We start from the raw sequence: 18,265 nt of genomic DNA, 5'->3' as shown, positions 1-18,265 counted from the left end.
ATGGGACTTACACTGACGGCCTCCGCCTCCACCGACCTCGTCGCCTACTCTGATGCGGATTGGGCTGGCTGCCCAGACACACGACGCTCCACTTCGGGGTACTGTGTCTACCTTGGGCCGTCTCTGATCTCTTGGTCCTCGAAGCGACAGCCCACCGTCTCCCGCTCGAGTGTCGAGGCAGAGTATCGGGCAGTGGCTAACGTCGTTGCCGAATGCTCTTGGCTTCGTTAGCTGCTCCAGGAGTTGCTTTGTGATGTTCATAAGGCCATGCTCATCTACTGCGACAACGTCTCCGCCGTGTACCTCTCCGCCAACCCGGTCCACCATCGACGAACGAAGCATATTGAGCTCGACATACACTTTGTTCGTGAGCAGGTGGCCCTTGGGTGCATCCGGGTCCTCCACGTCCCGATGGCGCAACAGTTTGCCGATGTCACAACAAAAGGGCTGCCTACTTCTGTTTTCGAGGAGTTCAGGTCCAGTCTTTGCGTCTCCGGCGACGCTTCGACTTCGGGGGGTGTTGAATATGTGTTTTGTGCATGTATATTGTATAGCCCGGCCCACCTCCTAGTCTTTGTATAGTTGAGGTTATGGCCCACCTTGTACTCCATATATACGTGTGCTATGCACCGATCAATACATCGTGAAGCATTGCCAAAACATTCGTTTCCAACATTTATCCTTCCTGATGCAATGCACCGATGCACCATGATGATTTCCAAACCTGACTACTGATCATGCATAAGCTCTCTGCTGCTCTAGCATTATATGCACTAAGCAGAGATGCAATTAGCTTTTCATAATAAGAATTATCTTATCTGTTAATATAAAAACCAAGAGGAAATGACTGCTGCTAGGACTCAAGTCAGTGGAAAATCTGCATAAACAAGGCATCAATCTCTTCGGCTCTATTGCTCTTAACAAGTGTACAAATAAATGCTTTATACAAAAAAAATCGACATAGTAAAGAGATCTCTCATAGAAGGGAATGTACGAGTAGCAAAGCATTCTGCTTCACATCTAGCACAATCAAGAAATCAACAAAGAGCAAAAACATATGTCCAAGAGTCGCAGACAATGGCGATCTGGTCACACACATGATTAATCTTCCTCTGAACCGGATGAGGGACTGTAGTACGAACAATGGAGACTGAGATCGATCAACGATGTAGAGACAATGCGATAGCCAGGAGTCGCAGACAATGAAGGACATGATGACGATGGCCGCTCTCCATGCGTACACTGCTGCGAGTTCCACTGCCGCGTCCTGCAGCTCGCAATCATGCCTCCCTGCGCTCTCTCCTCGTCATTGCATAATTACACCGTCCTATCTTGTTCCTTAAACGGCCATACGGCGCCCCGGGGACGTCAACTAAGCCAGAGCTGCAAGATGTGCGGGATTTCACCGGGGGCGTGGCGAGCGCAGTAGACACAAGAGCCAAGAAACTCGATCGTGGGGTCGATGGTGGTAGAATGAAGATTGACAAGGCGACTGTCATGGTAAATTATTTTGGGTTCTCAAGTAGGTAGGCACACATGGAAGGTACGAAAGGCCACATGATTGATGGAATCAATCTCAGTCATTTTGTACGGAATGTGTGATTAATGCGAGATCATGAAAGGAGCAAAAACTTTGGTACTACGGACGATTTTCACGGCGCGGACAAAAACAACAACATAAGTGGGAAATGAAACCTTACGGTTCTTTTATTATTATTTTTGCGAAAAAACTTTCAATCTATTCATCTTCAATCATGATAGTACAACTATAACATCAGAAATAATAAAAATTACATCCAGATTTGTAGAATACCTAACATCAGAAATAATAAAAATTACATCCAGATTTGTAGAATACCTAGTGACGACTACAAACACCGAAGGGTAATAGAGAAAATCCGATTGTGCAAGCTATCATGTTGGTCCCTTTTTAGAACACCTATGCAGCCACAGCAAAAAATTGTAGATTGAATTCAGCACATCCTCCTTTTAACTAAACGTTGGATCCTTCCTCGTTTTTATACGACTAAACTCTTACTCTAATGAAACTGCATGCTCTTATTTCAAATAACTGAAAATGCCATCAATTTTTTGAGGTGATCTTTCGGCGCAGCAAAGCACCCTACTGCTTAGTACTCGTAGCATAAGCTAGCATGCGCTACCTGAAATTCTAAATCGAGGATCAAAATAATCACCTCGGGATTCTAGTAGATCTTTGTGCCTTGCAGCTAGGCTTCCTTCGAGTCCAATCCTGATGAACATTTTCTTGAATAATCTCTCAAATCCATGTTTTCTTTTCGTCTTCTTCTTTTAGATGGTGTTTCTTTTCTATTGATTTCTCTCATGTGCATTACATTTTGTCATGTGGTTTATAATTACACCCGACCTGTACACACCAGCATAGTTCTTGGCCATTTTGATCTTGGTCAATGTGACAAACTAGAGAGCAGTGAAGGTTCCATAGACAGCAAAAACAAGGCCAAAGAGAAGGAAACCGTAGTCCAGCAGGCGTCGCCACAAGCTCATCGAAGACCCCACAATGCTGAGATGGAAGGTGGTAGGCAGCACAAAAGCGAGCAGAGCACACACCGTGCTCCCGACGAAGGCGATGAAGGCCCCAAATGCAGGCACGTACGAGGCCACCACAGCAAGGATGGTCACCACCATGATGCGGCTTGCGTGCAAGGCTAACCAATTGGGGCCACCAACATTCTGTGAAAACTTCTGAAAGCACTGACTCGATCTGATTCTCGCCTCAACGATCTCATGGATCGGGTGCATCATGACCGGAAATGTGAATGCTAGTGCAATGCATAGGCCAATCTGTAAAATTTAAATCTTCCAACTGTTAGCTTGGTACAACCATCATTACTTCAGCAAATTCAAATCTGGTCACACCAAATAAGTTGCAAAAAGTGGACTAACCTTAACTGCAGAAGAAGACCAGCTGTTGGGAAGATTAAGTGTTACGATGTCCTTGGTGGCTTCACCATAAGCCAAGTATCCGCACACTCCAAAACACGCATAGACAAACATGATACATACAAGTGCTTGAGAAAGCACCCATTTGAATTTTTTCCGTTCCGCCATCGATGCTTCCAGTGCCAGAGTCATGCTGAACCCTTCAAAGCAGAAAAGTGCAACCCCAAAAGAGAAGGGTATCGCCCAAAGCCCATTAAAAGCACTTCTATCTGCAAATGGATGGTCGAAAAGCCGTATGTCCTCTTTGATAACTATGGCCATCGCTAGGACATTGCATGCATCTGCAAATATGCTGAAAGGTGAAAGGGAGGACAGCGAGCGAACGAAGGAGAGTGCAATTTGCATAGGCAGGAGGACGGCAAAGATGAAGCCGTCTGGTGACATGAACTGGGTAAGCATGGAGTGGAGATTCTGAGCAATGAATATCAGGTAAGCAACAGAACCGCCGGCTTGAGAAAGGAAGATGAGGATTTCTGTCGAGCACCGACCGATTGTCCCAAAACACTTCTGACCCAAATCCCCGTATGTGTAGAGAACATCACATGGCTCTTCTGTTTCTTCCTCTTCCAGTTTATCTCTACACTCCACCTTCAGATAGAAAATACACCAATTAAATTACACAGCTGAAAAATGGTAATGTATTCGTCAAAACTAAAGTTGAACAGTTTATAAGAGTAAAAGATTCGTCATAATGCACACACAAAAATTCACCATAAAAGTAGTGCCAATTGTTGTGAACTAAGCCAAATAAAGTTCTTAGGCTTAGTCCAACTGAAAGCATTGAGCATGCTCAACAAGCAACAGAAAACGTAGAATACACATGTCTAACCATTTAGGACCTGTTCAGAAAAATAAATAAATAACATTTGGCTCTCGGGGTCACATGACCGCTTAAAAAAACAAAAAAAATGCACTCATCCCAAAAAATTCAAAAGGAATCTCAAATGTAAATGACTCAATTTGAAGTTCTGAGAAAAACACAACAGATGGGTGAACTGTGGATAAATAACAAAGCAAAGTTTTCTTTCACAATGTGAAAACGCTATTTTAGCCTCTTTAGTTTTTTCTTAAACCCGGTTTGAATTCATCTTTACAAAAACTTGTTACATGACTCACTCTAATATAAAACTTTTTAACTCAGTTTTTGAAATTTTGGAATAAAGAGATCATGCGATCCCAAGAGCCAAAAATCCACTTGTAGGAAAATACCTCATTTATTTTTATTTTTGCACGCATGGCAAATAATCATGCTCATTAACATAAATTTACACGTTGATATTTCATCTCGTAGATACATGTATGAGTTTTTTTTGTATATATGCACATTATTGTTCTTTCAGAAACCAACTAAGGGTAAAATCGTCCAAGACATGATACTTTCGGGGGAACAAAATAGCATGCTATGACAAAATAGCGCAATCCTTAAAATCCACTATAGTGACCGTATATCACGTTGTAGCGAACGATTGTCCGCCGATTTCATTTAACGAGACATTGCTTAGAACCCTATAGCACGCTATTTTTTTCATTGGATACTTAAGGGGTTAAGCGAGCTCAATAAAAAAAGGTGAGAGAGGAACAGAGCCACACAAATAATTTGTGGGTAAACTGTATTTTCTGCACCACTAATGGCGATTGAGATCTTCAAATCATCATAATACTTGGAAGTTTAAGCACGAATGTCATCCAGTTTATCATGAACAGTTCACCCAATCTGCATATAGACAGAACGCATTGCAGCTCCAAATATATTATTTGGCTTAAACTCAGATAATCAGCGGGAGAGAAACAAAAGAGGAAGATGCAAAGCAAATTTGGGTAGATACTGACGAGGAGGAGCATGCAGTAGAGCGTTGCGCAGCCCGCGGCGGCGACTCCGAGGGTTCCCGCGAGCCAGCCGGCGGCGCGGAAGGCGTAGGGCAGGCCCAGCACCCCCGTGCCGACGATGGACACCACCACGTTTCCCAGCGTCTGCGCCCACGTCGCTCCGCCGCCGCGCCCGGATCCCTCGGCGGCGGCGCCCCCGTCCTCCCGCGCCAGCAGCGCCGCCGCCTTTGCCTCCGCCATCCCCCCCAGCAGCAATCGCGTACGTGTCGAGAGGGCAGAGATAAATTTGGCTTTCGGAGTTGTGTTTGGTGCGCGAGGCCGCGACACGTACGACTCACGAGGTTATATGTGCCGTGGTTTTGTCCTGGGCGCGTGAGTGAGTGGGACGTGTAAAGCGCACGAGGGAAGCACACATTTCCCTAAAAAAAAAAGAAGCACACATGATTTTCTGTTGTGATTATATGAAGTTTATTTATGAGATGTGATTATACTCCTTCCGTTCTGAATTACTCGTCGCAGAAATGAATGTATCTAAATGTATTTTAATTCTAGATACATCCATTTCTGCAACGCGTAATTTAGAACGGAGGGTACTCAAGTTGAGATGGATGAAGTAGTATCAAAAGCGCACGAGGGAGGCACACGTGGATTTTCTGATTTGGCCTTTAGTTTGGTTGAGAGGGATATATACACTACTCCCTCTGTCCCAAAATATAAGAAGGTGTAAAAAACGTTTTTATATTTTGGGACAGAGGGAGTAAGATGCACACATAGATTTTCGCATCTATTTTTTTATAGTATAAAAAGAGCTTCTTCTTATTTCCATTAACAAAAGGAGGCTGCTACGTGTCGGCGGGCAGATCTTTTTAAAAGGTCCACAACCTTGAGAGCCGTCGGATATGAGACAATCTAGTGGCCAAACGTTTTCTTCTACTTTGCAACAAAAATCTTGTTGCAGAAACATTCGCAACAGAGGTCATGTTGCAGAATATATTTTTGCAACATAGGTTGTGTTGCGGGATTTTTTTTGCAACATAGGTCGTGTCGCAGAAATTTTTTCTAGCTTCAATTTTTTTGGCAACAACAGTGATGTTGTGGAAGAACTTTTTGCAACATAGGTAATGTTGCGGAAAAGTTTGCAACTGAAATGATGTGCAGACACATCGCCGCCGTTGCTTGCGTCGTGCGCGTCGCTGCCGACCGCAACAGAGCAGCAGCGCCATCGCTCCCGCTGTTGCAGAAGCATGTCGGCGAGTCGTGCCTCGCCTGAAAGTGATTTGAGGTGAACGTGCGCTAACGGTTCAGCGTAGGAGCCCCGCCCTGCTACAATACCTTTTGGAATCCCTTGCAATGGCGATCCTTGCAGCGGCGATTTGCAACATGGATGTGTCGTCGCCTGCTCTCTTACAACCACAGCGACTAGTTCGGCAGCGCAGATGAGGCTGGGTGATGTGAGGAAGGAGTGATGCAGATGGTGCTAGAAAGGAAAGGGGTAAGACTTGTGGATGTGCAGCGAGGAGATAGGGTTGAAAGGATAAGCGGTTTCGTGGGACTTGTGAGGACACGTGTCGTTTGCTCGAGGAGGTCAACGTCTCTGATGTTTATCCGCTGGCTGATCGCTATCATTTCCCTTAACAGAAACCACAATGTCTTCTTGCAAAAACTATAACAAGTAAGCATAAAGGGTGACCATGCATGACTAAGAGCATCTCCAGCCGTTCGCCCCCTCCCCTCAGGACGCATAAAAATCGCCCCCTGGGGGCGAGCCGGCGATACAATCGGCACTGGGGGCGGTTTTGCGCCCACTCGTCGCCCCCAGCTCGCCCCCAGGCGCCGATATTGGCCCACTTTTCAGCCCCATTTCGGCAAATAAAGGGCCCATATGGGCGACAATAGGCCCATATTCGGCATGGTTCGCCGTTGTTCGGCGTTCAATTATCCACATAAATTTTTTTATCACATATTTCATCACAGAAATATCAAATACTTCAACAAAATAATACAACAACAAATAGTTCAATACAAATTATATAGTTCAACAAATAAAAACTCATATTTCATCACACGTCGCGCCCGGCGTCGCCCTTGAGCCTCCATAGGTGCTCTATCAGATCTTGCTGCAGTTGATGATGCACTTGTGGGTCTCGGATCTCCTGACGCATACTGAGATAGGCAGTCCAGGTTGCCGGTAGCTGGTGATCAACTTCGGCTAGAGGAACCTGCCTGTAGTATGGTTCAGTGTCAAACACTGGGTCTTCTTGCTCGCTCTCGATGATCATGTTGTGCAAGATGACACAGCAAGTCATAATCTCCCACATTTGATCTTTCGACCAGGTCTGAGTGGGGTACCGGACAATAGCAAATCGAGATTGGAGCACACCAAATGCCCGCTCGACATCCTTCCTGCAAGCCTCCTGAACCTTCGCAAACCAGGAGTTCTTGCCTCCTGGCACAGGGTTTGAGATCGTCTTCACAAATGTCGACCATCTCGGATAGATGCCATCAGCTAGATAGTACCCCTTGTTGTAGTGCCGCCCATTGATCTCGAAGTTCACCGAAGGAGAATGACCTTCAACAAGCTTGTCAAAGACAGGAGAGCATTGCAGCACGTTGATGTCATTGTGAGTTCCTGGCATACCAAAGAAGGAATGCCAAATCCAGAGGTCCTGTGTGGCCACCGCCTCAAGTACCACACTGCAACCGCCTTTGACGCCTGTGTACATCCCCTGCCAAGAAAATGGGAAATTCTTCCATTTCCAATGCATGCAGTCGATGCTTCCAAGCATCCCAGGAAATCCTCTTGCTACATTTTGTGCTAGGATCCGAGCAGTGTCTTCCGCATTGGGTGTTCTCAAGTATTGCGGTCCAAACACTGCCACCACAGCCCGACAGAACTTGTAGAAACACTCCATGCTGGTGGACTCGGCCATGCGCCCATAGTCGTCCAGTGAATCACCGGGAGCTCCGTATGCAAGCATCCTCATCGCTGTCGTGCACTTCTGGATCGAGGTGAATCCAAGTTTGCCGGTGCAATCCATCTCGCACTTGAAGTAGTTGTCAAACTCTCGGATGGAATTCACAATACTGAGGAAGAGCTTTCGGCTCATCCGATAACGGCGTCGAAATGTTTTGTCGCTGTGAAGTGGAGCATCGGCGAAGTAGTCGGACTAAAGCATGCAGTAGCCTTCGAGACGATGCCGGTTTATTACTTTCACCCGCCCCGGCGCCGAGCCACCTCGCCGCAGCTTTTCATTGCTCGCCAGCAGATGGGCGAGGGCGGCGAGCACCATCAAATGCTCTTCTTCCTGGACGTCGGCCTCGGCTTCCTCCTCCAGCAGCGCGGCGAGCGCTTCCTCGTCATCCGAGTCCATCGCCGAGGCAGGCAAATTGCCGAACACCTTGCACCCGGTGGGCGTGCACCCGCCGAACTGCCCCTCCGCGGCCGGAAACGGCGACCGAAAATGCCCAGCTGTTGTTGGAGGGGCTGCCGCGGCGAACCTCTGCTATTTGTCTAGCGGGGAATGGCTATCTAGCGGTGAAGGGCGGCGAGCGGCGCCGGGATATAGCTAGTGGCGGCCGAGGGCGCGGGGGCTGGAAGGCGGGTCGAGGAAGAAAATCTTGACTTTTCGCCTGATGGTGTGGGCCAGCCGTGCTTTTCCCTTGCGCCGGAGCCCCCGATCGCCCCCCAGTGTGCCAGGTTCGTCCTGCGGCCGCCGGGCGGAAAAAAGGGCCGAACCGGCACTTTTCGTCGTCCTGGGGGTGCGACTGGGGCGTTTTTTTGGCGCCGGCGCCAAAAAAGTGGCCTGGGGGCCTGTTGGGGGCGCGGCTGGAGATGCTCTAAGTGGTCGTCCGATGGTCTTGAAATCTCAATTAAATTTTTATTATGTTTGAGATGCTTTATACTTTCGGTGTGAAGGAAATATTCCCTAGAGGCAACAATAAAGTTGTTATTTTATATTTTCTTATTCGTGATAAAGGTTTATTCATGCTAGAATTGTATTAATCAGAAACCTAAATACATGTGTGAATATATAAACAAACACCGTGTCCCTAGTGAGCCTCTACTTGACTAGCTCATTGATCAAAGATGGTTAAGGTTTCCTAACCATGGACATGAGTTGTCATTTCATAACGGGATCACATCATTAGAAGAATGATGTGATGGACAAGACCCATCCGTTAGCCTAGCATTATGATCGTTCTATTTTATTGCTATTGCTTTCTTCGTGTCAAATACATATTCCTTTGACTACGAGATTATGCAACTCTCGGATACCGGAGGAATGCCTTGTGTCCTATCAAACGTCACAACGTAACCGGTTGATTATAAAGATGCTCTACAGGTATCTCCGAAGGTGTTTGTTGAGTTGGCATAGATCGAGATTAGGATTTTTCACTCCAAGTATCGGAGAGGTATCTCTGGGCCCTCTCGTTAATACACATCATAAGAAACCTTGCAACCAAAGTGACTAATGAGTTAGTTGCAGGATGATGTATAATAGAACGGGTAAAGAGACTTGCCGGGGTAATGAGATTGAACTAGGTATGAAGATACAGATGATCGAATCTCGGGCAAGTAATATACCATAGACAAAGGGAATAACGTATGTTGTCATAATGGTTCGACCGATAAAGATCTTCGTAGAATATGTAGGAGCCAATATAGGCATCCAGGTTTCGCTATTGGTTATTGACCGGGGAGGTGTCTCGGTCATGTCTACATAGTTCTCGAACCCGTGGGGTCTGCACGCTTAACGTTTGATGACGATTTTGTATTATATGAGTATGTGATTTGGTGACCGAATGTTGTTCGGAGTCCCGGATGAGATCATGGATATGAGGAGGAGTCTCTAAATGGTTGAGAAGTAAAGATTCATATATAGGATGATAGTATTCAGACAGCGGGAGTGTTTTGGGGGTACCGGGTCCTTATCGGGTCACCGGAAGGGTTCTGGGCACCTCCGGCAAAAGATATGGGCCTAGTGAGCCAAGAGGGGAAACGCACCAGCCACCGGGGCTGGTGTGCCCCCCATATGGGCCAAACTAGAGGAGAAGGACATCGGGGAAGGGAGAAGGAAAGGGGGGATTCGGCCTCCCCCTTCCTTCCCTCCTCCCTCCTCTTTCCTTCCCCCTTCGACAAATAAGGAGGGGGCGCCGGCCTAGGAGGAAGTAGGATTCAGTCCTACTTGGGGCACCTCCTGGCCTATCCCCTCTCCCTCCCACCTATATATATATGGGGGGCACCCCTAGCACACACCAGACAATTGCCTAGCCATGTGCGGCGCCCCCCTCCACCGTTTACGCCTCCGGTCATATTTTCGTAGTGCTTAGGCGAAGCCCTACGGAGATCACTTCACCATCACCATCACCATGCTGTCGTGCTGACGGAACTCATCTACTACCTCGATGTCTTGCTGGATCAAGAAGGCAAGGGACACCACCGAGCTGACCGTGTGCAGAACTCGAGGGTGTTGTACAATCGGTACTTGATCGGTCGGAGGTAGAAGAAGTTCGACTACATCAACCGCGTTGTCAAACGCTTCCACTTACGGTCTACGAGGGTACGTAGACACACTCTCCCCCTCGTTGTTATGCATCTCCATGGATAGATCATTGCTTGTGCATAGAATTTTTTTTGTTTTTCATGCAACGATTCCCAACAGTGGCATCATGAGCCAGGTCTATGCGTAGATGATATGCACGAGTAGAACACAAAGAGTTGTGGGCGGTGATAGTCATACTGCTTACCACCAACGTCTTATTTTGATTCTGCGGTATTGTGGGATGAAGCGGCCCGGACCAACCTTACATGTCAATGCACATGAGACCGGTTCCACTTACAGACATGCAACTAGTTTTGCATAAAGGTGGATGGCGGGTGTTTGTTTCTCCTAGTTTAGTTGAATCGAATTTGACTGTGGCCGGTCCTTGAAGAAGGTTAAAACAACAAAATTGATGAAACACCATTGTGGTTTGATGCGTAGGTAAGAACGGTTCTTGCTAGAAGCCCATAGTAGCCACGTAAAACTTGCAACAACAAAGTAGAGGACGTCTAACTTGTTTTTGCAGGGCATGTTGTGATGTGATATGGTCAAGACATGATGTGATATACATTATTGTATGAGATGATCATGTTTTGTAAAAGTTATCGGCAACCGGCAGGAGCCTTATGGTTGTCTCTTTATTGTATGAAATGCAAACGCCATGTAATTGTTTTACTTTATCACTATGCGTTACCGATAGTTGTAGAAGCAATAGTTGGCGAGACGACCACGACGCAACGATGGAGATCAAGGTGTCGAGCCGGTGATGATGGAGATCATGACGATGCTTTGGATATGGAGATCAAAAGCACGAGATGATGATGGCCATATCATGTCACATATTTTGATTGCATGTGATGTTTATCTTTTATGCATCTTATTTTGCTTAGTACGGCGATAGCATTATAAGATGATCCCTTCACTAAATTTCAAGGTAAAAGTGTTCTCCCTGAGTATGCATTGTTGCTACAGTTCATCATGTTGAGACACCACGAGATGATCGGGTGTGATAGACTCTACGTTCACATACAACGAGTGCAGGACAGTTTTGCACATGCAGAATACTTGGGTTGAAGTTGACGAGCCTAGCATGTATAGACATGGCCTCGGAACACTGGAGACCTAAAGGTCGAATGTGAATCTTGTAGTAGATATGATCAACATAGAGATGTTCACCACTGATGACTACCCCATCTCACGTGATGATCGGACATGTGGTAGTTGATTTGGATCATGTATCACTTAGATAACTTGAGGGATGTTTGTTTAAGTGGGAGTTCATTAGTAATTTGATTAATTGAACTTAAATTTATCATGAACTTAGTCTTAATAGTTTTTGCATATCTATGTTGTAGATCAATAGCTCGCGATATAGCTCCCCTATTTTTTGATATGTTCCTAGAGAAAACTAAGTTGAAAGTGGATAATAGCAATGATGCGGATTGGGTCCGTGATCTGAGGATTATCCTCATTGCTTCACAAAAGAATTATATCCTTGATGCACCGCTAGGTGACAGACCTATTGCAGGAGCAGATGCAGACGTTATGAATGTTTGACAAGCTCGGTATGATGACTACTTGATAGTTTAGTGCGCCATACGGCTTACAACCGGGACTTCAAAAACGTTTTGAATGCCATGGAGCATATGAGATGTTCCAAGAGATGAAATTGGTATTTCAGACTCATGCCCGTGTTAAGAGGTATGAGACCTCTGACAAGTACTTTGCCTACAAGATGGTGGAGAATAGCTCAGCCAGTGAGGATGTGCTCAGAATGTCTGGGTACTACAATAACTTGAATCAAGTGGGAGTTAATCTTCCAGATAAGATAGTGATTGACAGAGTTCTCTAGTCACTATCACCAAGCTACTAGAACTTCGTGATGAACTATAATATGCAAGGGATGACAAAAACGATTCCCGGGCTCTTCACGATGCTGAAACCGGCGAAGGTAGAAATCAAGAAAAAACATCAAGTGTTGATGGTTAACAAGACCACTAGTTTTAAGAAAAAGGGCAAAGGGAAAGAAAGGGAACTTCAACAAGAATGGCAAGCAAGTTGCTACTCACGTGAAGAAAGCCCAAAGCTGGACCCAAGCCTGAAACTGAGTGCTTCTACTGCAAAGGGAATGATCACTGGAAGCGGAACTGCCCCAAATACTTGGCAGATAAGAAGAATGGCAAAGTGAACAAAGGTATATTTGATATACGTGTTATTGATGTGTACTTTACTAGTGTTCGTAGCAACCCCTGAGTATTTGATACCAGTTCAGTTGCTCATATTAGTAACTCGAAACGGGAGTTGCATAATGAACAGAGACTAGTTAAGGACGAGGTGACAATGTGTGTTGGAGGTAATTCCAAGGTTGATACGATCACCATCGCACTCTCCCTCAACCTTCGGGATTAGTGTTGAACCTAAATAAATGTTATTTGGTGTCTGCGTTGAGCATGAATATCATTAGATCATGTTTATTGCAATAATGTTATTCATTTAAATCAGAGAATAATTGTTGTTCTATTTACATGAATAAAACCTTCTATGGTCATACACCTGATGTAAATGGTTTAAATCTCGATCGTAGTGATACACATATTCATAATATAGATGCCAAAAGATGCAAAGTTGATAATAATAGTGCAGCATACTACGACACTGCTGTTTTGGTCATATTTGTTGGGAAACATACCATGCAATTTCAAAAAAAATCCTACGCTCACGCAAGATCTATCTAGGAGATGCATAGCAACGAGAGGGGGAGAGTGTGTCTACGTACCCTCGTAGACCAAAATCAGAAGTGTTTGACAACGCGCTTGATGTAGTCGAACTTCTTCTAGCTCCGACCGATCAAGCACCGAACGCATGACACCTCCGAGTTATACACACATTCAGCGCGATGACGTCCCTCGCCTTCTTGATCCAGCAAGGTGTCGAGGAAGTAGATGAGTTCCGTCAACACGACGGCGTGGTGATGGTGCAGTGATCCGCACAGGGCTTTGCCTAAGCACCGCGAGAATATGACCGGGGGTGTAAACTGTGGAGGGGGGCGCCACACACGGCTAACAATTGATGTTGTTGTGTCCTAGGCGCCCCCTCCTCATATATATAGGTGGGAGGGAGAGGGGAGATGCCAAGGGGCACCCCAAGTGCTGGCCGCCGGACCCCTTGAGGCTTCCCTGCCCTGCGCCCCCCCGCCATATTTGACGGATGGGGAAGGAAAGAAGGGGGAGAGAGAAGGAAGTGTGAATCCTAATCCACACTTGCCTTTCTCCCTTCCCCTTTCCTTCTCCATCCTTGGCCAGCCCATATGTGGGGTGCACCAGCCCCTTGTGGCTGGTGTGTTCCCCTGTTGGCCCATAATGCCCATATCTTTTGCCGGGGGTGTCTGAAACCCCTTCCGCTGACCCGATAAGTACCTGGTACCCCCACGAAACACTTTCGGTGTCCGAATACTATCATCCTATATATCAATCTTTACCTCTCGACCATTTCGAGACTCCTCGTCATGTCCGTGTTCTCATCCGGGACTCCGAACAACATTCGGTCACCAAATCACATAACTCATATAATACTACATCGTCATCGAACGTTAACCGTGCGGACCCTACGGGTTCGAGAACTATGTAGACATGACCGAGACACCTCTTCGGTCAATAACCAATAGCGGAACCTGGATGCTCATATTGGCTCCTACATATTCTACGAAGATCTTTATCGGTCGAACCATTATGATAACATACATTATTCCCTTTGTCATCGGTATGTTACTTGCCCGAGCTTCGATCGCCGGTATCTTCATACCTAGTTCAATCTCCTTACCGGAAAGTCTCTTTACTCGTTCCGTAATACATCATCCTGCAACTAACTCATTAGTAACTTTGCTTGCAAGGCTTCTTATGATGTGCATTACCGAGAGGGCCCAGAGATACCTCTCCGATACTCGGAGTGACAAATCCCAATCTCGATCTGTGACGCCCAGATAATTAAGCTACAGTAACTCCACGCTAAAGATGCCAAGTCAGCATGCTTACTAAGCTAATTGCCCTATGATTGAAAACGAATTCAAATTCAAAATTAAATTTCAAGTCAACGTTATACTTTTCAAAAAAATGCAAACAAAATAGTTAAGGCCTTTCGAAAATAATCTAAAACTCTGTGGATAGTTCCACAATATTACAAAGTATTTATGAGACAAGTTTCTTATGTAACAAATTTATTTGGATCTAAAAAAAATCAAAACAGAAAGTTTAAAAGAAAAGAAAATGAAGAAAATGCTAGACACTTAGGCCTACTACTACAGGAGGAGGCCCAACCCACGTCCACGTCTCCTGCTACCTCTCGCTACAGTGGGAGCAGGGGGATCGGGCGGCCATCCACGCCTCCCTGGCCGCCGTGTCGAGCATCCAGTACCACCTCGAGGAGGATAAGGTCACCCCGACCCAGTAGACGAAAACCCTAGCCCCAAATCCCTCTGCCTCTCTCTCTCTTTCGATTCGGAAGTTCGCCCGAGAGCTACTCGTCATGGACATCGTCGTCGTCGCGGCCACCGACTCCCCCGACGCCTGAAAAGTTGTCCAGGAGTTGCACCATGGACGTCTCCTTCGGCTACTTCTACTGGTTCGAGCAGGGAAGCACTGCATCGCCGGGATCGACGCGTCTTCCTCGCCTACAGGCGCCGCTGCCCCGCGCCCGATCTACCTCACCGAAGCTCCTCCGCTCTGCCGGATGCGTCCTCGGCCTTCCCCTGTGAGCTCCACCCCCATTCCCCTCGATCCCCCCACTGTTTGTTGCTCTATTGCGCCGCCCAAGTTCCGGCCGATGGCCACGGTCACCGCGACCACGTTACGCTCACCGCGCCCACGCCCTGCATCCTGGCCGCCTAGTGTGCGCCCTGGCCGTGCCGACACGCCCTATGTCCGCAGCACAGGCCACTCGGCCCGCGCCCTGACCGGCGCCCGACCGTGCTCGCGTGTGGCCGCGCCCGTCCGCTGCCGCGCTGCTGCTTCCGGCCGCCGCTGCCGCTGCTCTATTTTAGCTGCTGTCGCTGCCTTTTCTGTTACTTGCAGCGGGGCTGCTCTGCTTGCCACTGCGTGCACTCCTGCTTGCTGCGGCCTACTGCGTTGCTGCTTGCCTCGCGCCCATGGCTGCTACTGCCGCCGGCTGCTGTTGTTGGAGCTGGCCATGGCGCTGTGTGTGTGGCTGTGAGATGTGCGTGTGTGTGCTATGTGTGTGTGCGTGAGTGTGTGTTATGTGTGTGTGGCCGTGAGATGTGCGTGTGTGTGCGCTATGTGTGTGTGCGTGAGTGTGTGTTCTGTGTGTGTGTTGCCGGTTCAAATAGTAGACTAGTTTAGGGACTAATTTAGTTAGTTAGTCTAATTAGTAGTACTAGTTGATTAGTCCATTAGTAGATGACATGTGGACCCCTGATAGTTTACAGAAAAACAAATTTTAAGAAAAGCCTAAGTCAATGACATGTGGCCCCTACACTGTTCATATGTTGACTTGTCAATATTTGACTGGGTCAACCTAACCCCACTGACCCCACTGGCATACACTATGGCTAGAATAGCACTAGGTGACAAAAGTATTTTGCTGTTTTATTTTCAAATTAAAAGAATTCTGTAAACTTGGAAAATCAATGAAAACTTTGCAAATTAATATAAAATAAACCGTACCTCGGATGAAAATACTTTATATATGAAAGTTGCTCAGAACGACGAGACGATCTCGAATACGTAGTCCTTTCGTCCATCACACGTCCCTAGCATAGCGTACACGTGACTTTCCCCCTCCGGATCATCTGTCCAAAAACGCGAACACCGGGGATATTTTCCCGGATGTTTCCCCCTTCACCGGTATCACCTCATACCGCGTTAGGTCACCTCTAGCACCGCGTATTGCCATGTTATGCTCTGTGATGCTTTGATTGCTTTGTTATTTATTGTGTTCCCCTCCATTACTTCTTTCTGGTAGACCCCGAGACCACTGTCAGTACCCCTGTGATCGACTACATCGACGACGAACCACTCTTGCCAAAGCAACCAGGCAAGCCCCCCCTTTGATCACCAGATATCGCCTATTCTTCTCTCTACTGCTTGCATTTGAGTAGTGTAGCATGTTACTGCTTTCCGTTATCCTATCCTGATGCATAGGCTGTCCTTGCTACTACTGCTGTTACCTTTACCTGCAATCCTAAATGCTTAGTATAGGATGCTAGTGTTCCATCAGTGGCCCTACACTCTTGTCTGTCTGCCATGCTATACTACTGGGCCGTGATCACTTCGGGAGGTGATCACGGGCATATGATATATACTTATACTGTTACATTACTTTTGATACTGTTCGGAGATGGGGGCTAAAGGGGCAAGTGGCTCCATCCCGGTAGAGGTGGCCCTGGGTTCTCGACGGCCCCCGACTGTTACTTTGAGGTGGAGCGACATGGTAGGTTGAGACCACCTAGGAGAGAGGTGGGCCAGGCCCTGGTCGGCGTTCGCGGATACTTAACACGTTTAACGAGATCTTGGTATTTGATCTGAGTCTGGCCACTGGCCTATACGCACTAACCATCTACGCGGGGAAAGTTATGGGCACTCTACGTCGTGGTATCAGCCGAAGCCTTCGTGACGTCAGCGACTGAGCGGCGTGCGCTGGGTTGGACCGCGTAACACAACTTCCTTTGTAATGGAGGTTGCTAGGTCTGCTCATCGGCCGCCTACGCAACGTGCAGGTGTGCAATGGGTGATGGGCCCAGACCCCTGCGCCATAGGATTTAGACCGGCGTGCTGACCTCTCTATTATGCCTAGATAGGGCTGCGACGTGTTGATCTTCCGAGGCCGGGCATGACCCAGGAAAGTATGTCCGGCCAAATGGGATCGAGCGTGTTGGGTTATGTGGTGCACCCCTGCAGGGAAGTTAATCTATTCGAATAGCCGTGATCTTCGGTAACAGGACGACTTGGAGTTGTACCTTGACCTTATGACAACTAGAACCGGATACTTAATAAAACACACCCTTACAAGTTCCAGATACAACCGGTGATCGCTCTCTAACAGGGCGACGAGGAGAGGATTGCCGGGTAGGATTATGCTATGCGATGCTACTTGGAGGACTTCAGTCTACTCTCTTCTACATGCTGCAAGATGGAGGTTACCAGAAGCTTAGTCTTCGACAGGACTAGCTACCCCCCTCTTATTCCGGCATTCTGCAGTTCAGTCCACATATGATAACCTTACTCCATTTGATACCAATGCATACATCTGTAGTGTAGCTCCTTGCTTGCGAGTACTTTGGATGAGTACTCACGGTTGCTTTTCTTCCCCTTTTTTTCCTTTTCTATATCCGATTGCTGCGGCCAGACGATGGAGACCAGGAGCCAGACGCCACCGTCGATGATGACTGCTACTACTCTGGAGGTGCCTACTACTACGTGCAGGCCGCTGACAATGACCAAGAGTAGTTTAGGAGGATCCCAGGCAGGAGGCCTGTGCCTCTTTCGATTTGTATCCCAGTTTGTGCTAGCCTTCTTAAGGCAATCTTGTTTAACTTATGTCTGTACTCAGATATTGTTGCTTCCGCTGACTCGTCTAAGATCGAGCTCTTGTATTCGAGCCCTTGAGGCCCCTGGCTTGTAATATGATGCTTGTATGACTTATTTTATTTGTAGAGTTGTGTTGTGATATCTTCCCGTGAGTCCCTGATCTTGATCGTACACGTTTGCGTGTATGATTAGTGTATGATTGAATCGGGGCACCACAAGTTGGTATCAGAGCCGACTGCCCGTAGGAATCCCCCTTCCACGCTCCTTGGCCGAAGTCGAGTCTAGTCATTGAAAAAAAAACTTTTACTAACATGGCTGTGTGGCTTACGGGCCCACATCGCCATTGGGTGGTATTAGGATCTTTTACTCCTTGTC

General features: G+C 47.1%; 1 protein-coding gene, 1 long non-coding RNA gene and 1 pseudogene across 2 annotated transcripts; 2 read left to right on the top strand and 1 right to left on the bottom strand.

The window, feature by feature from the left end:
• Window positions 1–2,389: 2,389 nt before the first annotated feature.
• Window positions 2,390–5,123, bottom strand: LOC125555987 (amino acid transporter ANT1-like). Its single transcript, XM_048718791.2, has 3 exons — window positions 4,813–5,123; window positions 2,926–3,570; window positions 2,390–2,823 (listed from the first exon to the last, which is right to left on the bottom strand). Exons 1-3 carry the CDS (start codon window positions 5,047–5,049, stop codon window positions 2,440–2,442), a joined length of 1,266 nt encoding a protein of 421 aa, XP_048574748.1. The 5' UTR covers window positions 5,050–5,123; the 3' UTR covers window positions 2,390–2,439.
• A 2,250-nt stretch (window positions 5,124–7,373) lies between these two features.
• On the top strand, window positions 7,374–8,700 carry LOC147971420 (uncharacterized; annotated as a pseudogene).
• A 5,899-nt stretch (window positions 8,701–14,599) lies between these two features.
• On the top strand, window positions 14,600–18,031 carry LOC147971419 (uncharacterized). The gene is made up of 2 exons (XR_015604672.1): window positions 14,600–15,098; window positions 17,709–18,031. It is a non-coding gene; the product is annotated as an uncharacterized LOC147971419 (long non-coding RNA).
• The last annotated feature ends 234 nt before the right edge of the window (window positions 18,032–18,265 follow it).

This window comes from Triticum urartu, chromosome 5A, assembly GCF_056163025.1.
Source record: "Triticum urartu cultivar PI428250 chromosome 5A, HENAU_Tu73, whole genome shotgun sequence".
NCBI lineage: Eukaryota > Viridiplantae > Streptophyta > Magnoliopsida > Poales > Poaceae > Triticum > Triticum urartu.
Note: the sequence above shows the minus strand (reverse complement) of the source record. Positions and strands in the feature narration are given on the sequence as shown.